The sequence below is a fragment of the Triturus cristatus genome, chromosome 2_2 (genome assembly GCF_964204655.1).
Source record: "Triturus cristatus chromosome 2_2, aTriCri1.1, whole genome shotgun sequence".
NCBI classification, from domain to species: Eukaryota; Metazoa; Chordata; class Amphibia; order Caudata; family Salamandridae; genus Triturus; species Triturus cristatus.
In genome coordinates this window covers 63129207-63141246 of record NC_140582.1, presented here as the reverse complement: position 1 = coordinate 63141246, position 12040 = coordinate 63129207, and the positions used below count along the sequence as shown (strand labels likewise).

At 38.8% G+C, this 12040-nt stretch overlaps 1 protein-coding gene across 8 annotated transcripts in view; it reads right to left on the bottom strand.

Moving 5' to 3' along the window:
- The window catches only part of SLC4A4 (solute carrier family 4 member 4), a 739594-nt gene that overhangs the window by 122031 nt on the left and 605523 nt on the right, over positions 1-12040 (bottom strand). For all 8 annotated transcript variants that reach the window (XM_085641000.1, XM_085640999.1, XM_085641004.1 and 5 more), the window contains exons 10-11: positions 9104-9258; positions 1673-1777 (exon numbers count right to left, since the gene is read on the bottom strand). In XM_085641000.1, coding sequence (XP_085497126.1) covers positions 1673-1777; positions 9104-9258 — 260 coding nt within the window. The remainder of the gene's footprint in view (positions 1-1672; positions 1778-9103; positions 9259-12040) is intronic.

Below are 12040 nucleotides of genomic sequence, written 5' to 3'. Positions count from 1 at the left end.
GTTGGCAAAGGTGCACCCCACCCAAAGGGAATGGTGGCTGTCTAAATGGGTCTGTTGTTAACGTTCAATGATGGTTTATTTAGGAGATAAAAAAAAAAGAAAATACACTGAACAAAATCTGTGTACATGCTCACTACACTTTTGCACCAACAATGCTTTCTCTCAGAATCTTAAAAATGCACTGACTACTCTGGACTTCTCGATCGACAATTTCAGTTATTGGACTTAGAGCCAGTTAAAAATGGACCTGAAAAGAGTGAATCCACTCTTAAGATATAACTTGAATATTGCTCAATGCCGTTCTTTAAAAAATATGATGTAATAGCTAACCTAGCCATAGTAGATAAATTGCAAGGCTGATCATTAGACCAAAAAATCCAGAGAATTGTGTTTCCATTAAAATCAGAAAGAGTATAATTGGAGAAGGTTTTGGGCTCTTGGAAGGGTCTCCCCTTGGCTCAATGATTATGTCCTCTCTGTGAATCTAAGGTCCAGGATTTAGACCATGCCTTATTGAGGTGCACCTTCTTATCTAAAGAAGAGGAGATATTGATACACTCGTTTTCTTTTTGGCAGTGAACAAATGGAGTAGCTACTGGGTTTTTAGGGAGCTGCATGGGCATGCAAACTAGAGAGCTTCAAACCCACCAAAGGAAGGACCTCCCAAGGACACCCACATAGAAGGCAAATAGAAAACCAACTCTGGAACCATCTGGTAGGCAGTATTTTTCCCCTGAATCACTTGTATCACTCTCCCATTGTGGTGTTAAAATGGGCTCCGTTACATAATTATATCATCGGACTCTCAGTATATTTTAAAGTATTATAAATTGAAACTCGGCCAGAAAGGAGTGCTTCATTTTATAAGTTGTGCATTTGGCACATCTAGCCCTTCGTGTCAGAATGAATTGGCCCAGACTTTCCAAAATTCACTAAGTCTGCAGTGTTGCCTTGTTCAAAGGGAACACAGTCTACAGCATCATATTTGCTATGGGTCATACAATGGTAATGTTTTCAGCCAGGCTAGAAAAGCCTTGTTTGTGCATCACTAAACATGACTTAGCCTGTGCCATTGTGCAAAGGCAGGCGAAGAGTGTCCTGCATAAGTTGTGTACTCAAAGCACACCTGCTGGTTCAAAACTCTAGGTGCAGACACTCATCTAAGGGTAAATCTCACAATGTGTGTAATTTTATGGAAATCACACTTATTATGCAAATAAATGCATTACCTTTTGCCCAATGTATGCACCTTTTCTGGTCTGGCTCTAGAATTGCACTGTACTTGACTAGTTGCTCTGGCTTTGAGTAGTCCTAAGAGTGTTGAAGTGTTTCCGCCCTGTTATGCCCACTTTGCAAACATTATTAGGGGTTTTGCACAATGCAGTTTCAGCACTGTGCTCATGTCACCCATTGCCACAAAAATCCATGTACATGTGAAAGATGATTGGCTACATCGCTGAACACCCATTGTATCTTACGCCCACCTCTGCTTAAGTTTAGTTAATAGGACTGAGTGTCTTAGGGTAGCAAAGTTTGTAGGCACTTCGTAGCATAATGAAAATATTTCATCAATAATTTAAAAAGAGCCTTTACAGAAGCTCTGGGAAAGAAAATAAGAGCATTGTCAACACACTGTGAAAGATCCTATTTAAGACAGATGACCAGCACTCACCGGCCTGTTCGTTGCAGTTCTTCGCTGTCACCGTGACCGCCGCCTCCTTCATCGTGAGCGGCATCACCATTCGGCAGGTTCTCCCCACCTGAGTACATGTTTTTTCTGAGAAAAGTGAAAAGCAAAAGTACAGTTTCAGCTTGCTGCGTGTGATATCCCAAGATCAATTTATTTGCTTGTAAATATCTCGTCTGCCGAGAAGTTCAACTTGAAGTTGATCAACTGTCCTGTTTTCAACCTAGGTGGAATGCGATCTGATGAAAGGTTTCAGATGTTTTTATCACATGCTGGGAAGTTCTGAACTTGGCACTCTGGACCTCGATAAGGGGATCATTAGGAGGCAAAATAATGTGGCAAATGTGGAGGGAGTGCCTTCAGCAAGCTTTTTTTAAATTTAGAGAAAAGTGCAGAAACACCACATATCTGCATGCAAAATCCATCCCCATTTGAAATGCGGAATAAATGCATAAACACAGTCCTTGCTTGTTATTCCACATTAAATTCTAAATCTGTGGAAAAATGACAGTAACAGTGGTAATGCTGGAAGGCCCGATATGCTCTTAATTCTGCCCTCTCTATGCCTGTGGGCCATACACACAATGACGTGTTTCACACTAAGGACGAGTGGGATCTCTATTATATAAAAGCTATAGGCTACTTTTAGCACAGACTCTTGCTCAAAGAGGATAGGGGTACTAGTACTTCTATGACAGGCTTCTCTACTTCGCTGAAGGAGTAAGGTACTCTACGGATTCTTCTCTTTGCAATCTTGTTTACTGCCTTCATGGTAGTAGCACCATTTGAGATAAAACTGAATTGCTTTCCATCAAATTCACATACACCACAGCATTTATCTGAAGTGTTTTTTGCTTTCTTACTACAGAGGCCTTTAGCATCCCATACTTGAACATATATTTAGAGTGGGCTTTGTGTCAGCCCCTTGCTCATTAAGTGATGACTTTCCTGTCTATCTCAGTCCCCTAGTCATTATTTGCTGGCTTTTTAGTATATTTTTGTGTTTGTCCCACCCTTAGAGCATTACTGCTTTACCACCATTTCTGATTGGGTGACTTGTATTCTTACGCTGCTGATGGGACGGAACATATTTTTTATTTCTTAGGTTCCCATTTTTCACTTATAGTACTTCATGGGAAAGCGTTGCTTTCTTTGGTCTCACCCAGGTCTGTGCCTCCCCAGCCCAGCTATCTTTTTTTGCACTTCCCATCTCCTCTACTCTTTCATCCAATGCTTTCCTCCCGATCCCTTGCTTCCAACTTCATTGTTATTTTTAATTGGTTTTGCAAGGGCAGAAGAGTTACACACTGCTGCTACCTGGCCCATGTTTCAACCCATTTCTGTGGCATTCCACACATTATATATTAATTTACCATTTGATATAGTTAGATTGTCATCTTGGAACACTGAATTAATAATAAAGTGCACCCAAAAAAATCCAAGATGGCCACCAGTGCACCAGCATTCATGTGTATATATGATCATGCATCAACAGTAACCATGGAAAGCTTTTTCTCTTACGAAAAGAAACAAAAATGCATTACTAGATTGCTGACTAAGCGAGTGCATGTGTGCGCACGCATGCTGATGTACCACAACCATCTTATGGCAGAAACACATTTTCAAATAGTACATTTATATCAAACTATAAACTATAAATTATAGCATAGCAAAGAAGCAATGTGAAAGCATTGAGCATTACAGACGAGACCAATTGGCTTGCCAATGCTTATTATTAAAAATCCTTCGGGGAAAACTCAAAATCGTATGGGAGGATCTTTGTTCATTTTTTGTGTCCTAAACTTTGGAACAATCTTCCTCTCCAATTAAGGTTGAACCACAGTCATCTAACTTTCTCGCTTTTAGGAAGGTAATCAAGACCTTTTTAGGTCTGGTGTTAGCCAGTACCTTTTGTTTTAAAAAATATATGTATAATATACATGTTTAAAAATATAATTATTTAAAATAGCTTTTAGCCAACTGTTTTCATCCATTTAGTCTGTTGTGCCAATCACATTTTGCTTCCGCCCACTCCAGCATCCAGCATGAGGCAAGGGGTCAGCCCACTTCAGCCACTAGGTAATGTCAATTTGAATGACTGCATTTTGTTCTTTCACAAAGTGCACATCCACACACAAGGTAGTTCTCTCCAGCACCAGTGTTTTTGTTTCTACTTTATTGTTCTGGTGTTGCTTTTGTGTTTGGAGTCTCATGTGATAGCAGAATCTTTCTTCCAGCTCTTCTATGTGGAGCACAGGCCACTTTCCAGCTTTCTCAGTTCCTAACTCCTACTAATGGTGTTGTAAGTTCCATTTGGCAAGGTCTTTGTTTTTTTATGACTTCTACTTCTCAAAACACATTAAAAACATGGGACACCCAGTATTCCAAAGAACAAGGGTAATTACCCACATATAAAACAATCTTTCTCTAGGAATCATTCAATCATTAATTGATACATGACCAAAATGATTACATGTGAAAGAGAAATCAACACAAATGATGATTAATGCTCTGTATTTAAGTGCTTCTATTTCTCAGCATACCAAATCCCATTGGAAACAGTTTTCAAGAAGTTGTCATTTTGTGCTGTATTCAGGTATGGACTGAAAGCTCCACCCATTTCCCGCCCATCTTTTCAATTTTCTCCTGTTACTGTCCTTTCTAAATTGTTGCTTTTAATTCATGAATAGGCTAAGTAGTCACTCCTTGGTACCGCCTTGTCTGCATTTGTAACCTCCACTAAGGACTGGACTTTTTACTTGTGTTGTTACATAGTCTGCTTTATCTAGTCTGCGAGCACTATTTTCTTTAATGATTTTCCCCTATTCCACTCACAACGTGCTTTCCTACAAAGCTTATTTATTTATTTAATTTGCCAATGTGGTCCGCTTTAACTATAGCGACTGCGTTTCTTTATTTATGTTATCTGTCAGCGCAGTCCGTTTTAACTTTAACAGCCACGCTACAGAACCTTTGTTATTTTTTTTAGGGCAAAAGCACCCCCATACCATGCTTTAACTTTAATGGTGGCCGCACCCTTTTCGTAGACGCGGCTCGCTGTAACTTGAATATGGCCAGCAGCATCTAAAGAAAGAGGCACAGCCACAGTTAAAGTGGTCTTGCATTTGTGAGAGTTTGAGCTATTGGCATTATAAATGACAATGCTTTTTACATGTGTGTTGCTTTTCAAAACACATAAATAAAAGGCACCGTAATTTACAATGTCAATAGCGTAAACTCTCACAAATGCGAAACCTATTGCATTGCACATGCTTGTTTAAGTATGCATGTAATTAAGTGCATTTCTAACTGCACTCCTGTATTTTATTCTGGTATGTATTTTAGCTGAGGTCCACAGTTATATTTGTAAACCAATTTAGTCCATATTTCCTGTTTGTATGGCCTTCTAGTTTGCTTTCAGAGCTCTTGTATTTTGGTATTTTTTTAACCCAATTTAGTCCATATTTCCTGTTTGTATGGCTTTCCAGTTTGCTTTCAGAGCTCTTGTATTTTGGTATATTTTTTTAAGCAACTATATAGCCTTATAGTCCGCCGTAGCGGGCTATACCGGCTATTAAAGGCCCGCTGCAGCGTTAAAGGCCCGAGCCGAAGGCGAGGGACTTTAACAACAGCAGCGGGACTTTAAAAGCCGGTATAGCCCTGCTACGAAGGGCTATAAGGCTATTAGAACATTCTGCCACTAGAGGGCAGAATGTTCTAACAAAACGAAGCCTTCAGGGAGCGCGAGGGGATTCAAATCCCCACCGGCTCCCTGAAGTCTTTGTTCACAGCCAGAGCTGTGAACAAAGACACATTGGAATGTTGGCGCTCCGGGCTTATACCAGCCATTATAAGCCCGGAGCACTCCATTGTTTTCAATGGAGCTGCCAACATTCCAATGTTCTAATAGTCCATATTTCCTGGTTGTATGGCTTTCTAGTTTGATTTCAGAGCTCTTGTATGTTGTTATACGTGCAAACCAATGTAGTCCATATACCCTGGTTGTTAACGTTCGAGTGTGCTTTTAGTGCTCTTGTGTGTTCTGCTTATATAGACATTTAACTGTCATATTACTAATTTTAATTCTGCCACTTATTCCAGTCTATCTATCTATCTATCTATCTATCTATCTATCTATCTATCTATCTATCTATCTATCTATCTATCTATCTATCTGTTCATCTACCTTTGCAAGTCTATCTGTCTGTCTATCTTTTTATCTACCTCTGCAACCACATCTACCTTTACAACCCTGTCTATCTATTGTTGCAATTCTGTATGTCTGTCTGTCTGTGAAAGCCTCTGTCTGTCTGTGGAAACCTCTCAATCCATCTGTACAAGCCTCTCTGTCAGTCTGTCAGTGCAAGCCTCTCTGGCTGTCTGTTTGTAAGACCGTTTTACAAAAATATTACAAACAAGCATTAGCAAAGGCAAGAGGCTGGCAGCAACTGGCAAACCATTTGACTTTTTTTTAGGTCTAGTGTAGCCAAGGCCTTCTGATTTCTTTTACAGTTATGTGTATTACATAGTTATTTATAGGGGTTTTCGAACAGTCTTCATTCATTAGTCTGTTATTGTGTCACTCACATTTTTTCCAGACACTGCAGCATGCATCATGGGGCAATGGGTTAGCAAGCTTCAGCCACTGGGTGATGTCACTTTGACTTACAGCATTCTGTCCCTTCACAAGGAAGCATACAAAATGTGATGGGTGGAAGGCTTGAATGAATCTTTTCCATGGGTAATTACTTGGGGTCGCATCTCAGTCCATTGTTATTGTGCACAACATGCCACCTCAGTTTGGACCCAGGTATATGCAAATCAGTCTTGACCCTGCTCCAATGGGAACAGTTCAGCCTAAACTGCCAGGCCAGGTCCTTCCTGAAACACAACACAAGCAACCCAAGACCGGTTTCTCCCTGGTTAGGGCTCATCAGCCAGGTATAACTTTCACAAGAAGCGCATTTACACACAAAGTAGTCCCCTTCGGCGCCAGGGACTACTATGGCAATATGCGCTTTTTTTAAACCAAAAAGCATTTTGGGCTTTAACTAATTATTCTTTATTGATTGATTGCCTGGCTGCTTACCCAACAATATGGTTTTGCACAAACAATAACAAAACAAGAATTGCCCAAGTAAAAAAAGGCTGTCGACCAACGTCAGACCTACTACTTTGCCAAAGCTTGTTATTTTGATGACAATCCTTTCTTTCTTCAGTGTTTCAGTTATTATTTCTGTTTTAGTCTAGTGAGTTTTTAATTCTTCTTTTATCTTCCAGATGCCTTTCAGGATGGATGTCACACGTGATAAAAATAACCAAATTAAATTAAACTACACAAAAGCATGTTAAGAATTTGGAGTCAAACGTACAGAATTTAGGGATTTCGAGTTCCTATTTATGATTCTATGCAAATCACAATTCCTAATGTTAAAAAATATGCAAGCTAGTAATGGCGTTTCCTAATGGGGTTGCAACTGACCTACCTCATGAATATTAATGAGCTAGGTATCAATTTGCGACCCATTAAGAATTGCAGCAATCACAGGCATGGTGGCCGCCTGCTAGGTTCAGCACACCACCATGTCTGTGATTGCTTTTTAATATAGCAATCTTTTGTTTTTTAATTGCAGACTATTTTACGTAAAGGAAAATGGGATGCGTTTAAAAAAATTATATTAAACGTTTATGTTTCAGTTTTTAAGAGTAGGGGACCACAGCCTGCTCTTAAAAAATATTTGTTTCAACATTCCCAACATTACCATGGGGACCCCTTCCCATTTGCAAATGGTTACCACCACCCTTGAGGTATTGGTAAAAAATAAATATTTTGCAACCGTAATTCGGTTACACAACATTCACACATACCACTATATTTCGGTATTTGGAAGGGACGACCTAAACAAGCCTCTTCCAAATATCAAAGTGCTAGACACTAATTGCAATTTTTAACATGTTACCGAATCGCAATTTATGTTTTGTACATATCAAAAAGCATTTGATTCTGCGAATAGGGCCACTTCCAACCGTGAAAATGCTTTTCCCATTTGGCCCTGGATTGTATAACATTCACGTGACTCAGATGGGCCACATCTGAATTCTTAAACTTTCTATTTAATTCTGACTTCTTGTCTTCTCCCTCCATTCTTCAGCCATCCTTCTCCCAGCTCCATTTTCATTCCCTATTTTATTATTACATTTTCCCAATCATTGTAAATACTGCGGTGCTCCTTTCTGCTTTGCAAATCTATTAAAACAATATATGTTGTACATACAACTTCTACCAGCTAACATTCATTTTGGACACTCAATACCTCTGTTCCAAGAGAGTTTTAAAGCCAGTTCCCTATTTTGATTGTGCTTTAGGACCACAAAATGCTGTAATGACAGTATTCATTTCTAAAGACTGAATACTACGCAATCATGAGGTCTACATTTAATGGCAAAGGAACTCCTATCCCAAGGAAATTTTTTTGGGAGCAATCAGCAAATGGAGAAACAATAGTAGACACAGTACTCCTCTGATCTCAAAATGCTAGTGCATTAGTTAAAATCTATAAAATCAACGTGTTCATTTGCCACTCAAAATGAGTGCATACATTAGACCAGCAGTGTCCAACTTACGTCCAGTAGGGCTGAATGTCTGCCCTTTTCAGGATAATCACATAGCTCAAATTTACATACATTTATTCATGTATCATTTATTTTCTTATTTCCACTTTTGACCCAGGGTATTTTGTGACGCAGAATTTGAAAAAAAAATGTAAAGTAACATCTACTCCTCAAGGTAATATGAAGCCATTTATAGAATAAGATGTCTTTATGATGTCATACAACTTAAGGTACATATTAACTAGATCTTGTTTATGAAATGTACATAAGGATTGTGTGCTATTACAAATATGCTGTTAGTTTGTAGGATCTAGGGTTGTTTTGTTACTCAAGGATTGTCTATACTAGAAGGGATACAAAAATAGAAGATTTGTGAGAATTTTCTGATCTTGGCTCAGACAATATTGATCCATAGTCAGTGCTGGATAAATCACGCAAGTATTAGTTGGTCTTGTGGTTGAGTATGGCTACAAATGATATTTCAGACAGATCACCAATCTTAATTCAATTCAGCCGGGTAATGTGTATCGCTAGGGGAGGAATACATAAAATGGATCAAACATGCTGTGTTTTAAGTCTTTAGCAAGGTTTGGGCTTTCAGATGTTCACCAGGCCTCTTCCAGGAAATAGCTTGTGCGAAATGTATCTAAAGGGAACTTGTTTATATAGTAAGTGATTATCCTGAAAATCTGGCATGGATTTGGCCCGCGTGGACCTGCGAAGGACACATTTGCATTAGACATACACAGAAGGTTGGGAAAGAGGCCAATAAAAGGCATCCTATTGTGCCTTTCAGTCAAATACCTTTTGTCTGAAGAAGGGAGGGACTTGGGCGGCTCTATTCGGATCGTGGGGTCCCATTCGCCAGGTGGAAGTACAATCACCTCATCCAGGAACTCATCGATTCCAGCGATCAGATCCTGTCGGTTCTTTGCTTTGTAGGCAATGTCATGGAACACCTACCAGAAGAGAAAATCTGTGTTTCCAGCAAGAGCTCCAATCAAGGCTGTCTAACATTATTATAAAAAAAGAGGCTTTACGTTAGCGTGCCAAACAGTGGTAACTTAAGGAATGTGTAATATCAAGAGTAGAACCTCACCATCAGCTGTAACACAAATAAACCAAGAACATGATAAAACAAATATGTGGCTGTGAAAAGAGTGGTCTGTTAGATGCTGAAGCCACCATTACCAGACAAACACAGCTGGAACTTGAGGAAGTAAGGGGACATACGTATTATGAGATTTGGACAAAAGCTAGCAAGTGAAGGGAAGATTGCAATTTATTTCTGTATTTTAAAAAATGAAAAGAAGATATAGGGTAGGAGGAAAGAGGACAGAAAAACAATGAAGGATGAGAGCTACTAAAACTCAAAGGCAGGGCCCTCTGTGGAGAGAAGAAGGGAGGTGACAAGCCAAATAGTAAATATACAATAAAAGAGAAATACGGAAGAAAACCACAGTGTTTAAAAGTGATTCAGTTTGTGATGAGAAAATTGTTAAAGTACAATTCAATTTAAGTACATGTAGGAAAGGTGATGAATTTGACACATGCACACAAACACACGTACATAAGCACCTACACATTTATCTAATAATCACTTAAACACTTAAGAGTCTATTCACAAAATAATTTAGAAGTACATATAGTGGCACTCCTGTAGTACTCTTTTATGTACTCTTGATTACCTTTGTAAATTGTAAATTGTCCCCAAAACATTTAAAATAGGAAAATACATTGGACCATCCATACACAGTTCGCACATTTGGAAACAACTGTGCCCACTTTGCACGTTTACTAATAGGCAGTTGGATGTTTCAGGCCCAGTTAAAAAATGACATGTAAGAATATGTAAAAGAGTACTCCTGCAGTACTACTTTCCATAGTCATCAATGCTTTTGTGACTCGGTCATTTTGACAGTAGGACGTTATTCATAAATTGGAAGATGAAACTTTTTTTTAGGAAAAAGCATACAAATTGTCTCTCAAACCTAAATTGTACGGCTTTTTCTCTATCTGTATGGCGCATTAGAATGTATTACCTGCTTTATTTAAGGAGAAATCTTGAAAAATGTCAGCCACAACTATGAAAACATTTTCTAGCTTGCAGATAAGTGTGGTCATTATTATATTCAGATATGCAGTAATAATATACATGCATAATAAATGGAAGGACTAATTTCCTTATTACAGACAACTTGTAATGTCTGGATTCTCCTGTAATAAAGAAATGATGCAGCTGCTCAACTGTAATCACTTACTAGAGTTGAGTTCTGACATCATAATGCCCCCTGCCAGTCAGCAGCCAAGACTTAAGCTGGGACACTTGCATAATTAAAGCTGCAGGTTAAACAGCAAAAGCGAAACCTGGCTTTCCTGCATCTGCTTTTATTTCTAATCGAACAATGGTCTGCAGAAAGGATATATTTATGGTAACAAGTTTAATTTTGGCACATTTCATGTAAATATGCAAAAAGATAGAATCTCTGCATGTTTCTACACATTCAGAGTAACAGCTTTTTCAAAATCTATCTTGTATTAAACTAATTCTAATACATTTAGCAAAAAATATGTAACTGCTTTTTAGTGTGTTTACTTTTGCACTACAGATTCTACTCTTATTCATGTCTGCAAATATCCTGTCTCTGTCATATGAAAGAGTAATACACCAAGGATTTAAGTGGTTTGTGGGAAGGGTAATAATGTGGAAGTGTATTATAAGGAATAAAGTACACCTTGCCATACATTATATGGATATGACAAGTCACCTCGGAGGTCCACGACCTTATATAGCAACTCAGCCTTTGGCCTCATTCCTCTACATGATCATGGAAGGCCTCAGTGACATGTAATGTAATGGAACAGGCATTTATAGAGTGCAATGATACTCCTGGGCGTGTCCTGGCACTAAGCAACACAGGTGTGGGCTTAGCTTAGAGACCTCGCTATTACTCTTGATTGAAAAGTTACGTTTTCAATTTCTTCTGGAATTCTGAGGTGGCAGAAATGTTCCGTAACTCCAGAGGGAGTTTGTTACAAATTAATGGATCTAAGAAAGAGAGGGACCTGCCTCCTGACCTGGACTTCCGAATCCTATGTACAGGAGCACAAAAAGTGTCATTTCCACCTACAAATAACAAAGGTATCTTATAGATATATATATATTTATTTGTGGGTGGTGCAGATGACACTTAAAAGTGTGGAGAAGTAAGTTTAGTGTAACAAGAATACACCTGTCAATGTATGGTTTTTCTACATTTCTGAGTGCACTGCTATATTCTAGGAAAATTTGTAAACAGCACAAGTGTAAAATTTCACACAAAAAAAGTAACTGCAATTCTATGATTAATGGCTGAACTTTATTTTGTAAATGGGTTTGTAAAAAAATTAATGTAATATGTGGAATGTGAAATGTCCTTAGTTTACACCTACAAAAGATTAATACAGTATAATGAACACTGGGGAAAGATTTCTTTTGTAAGGGGAGATAGGGGCTATTTGGATGTATGGCCCACCAGGTCAGCAGAGAGTAAGGCAGAGGGCTGCCTGCCCAGTATAGATATCCACACCAGCCTAGCAGGGATATCTAAGCCAACAGTGGAGCCTTCTTTGCAGCGCCTCAATGAAGGCTGAGGGATATGCCAACTGGGTGCCATGTTGGTTTGGTCCACTCTGTTTCTTTTCAGAAACAAACTGTCAAAGCAGGAGTTTGTTTTTGGAAAACAAGCCTTAGATTGCCCT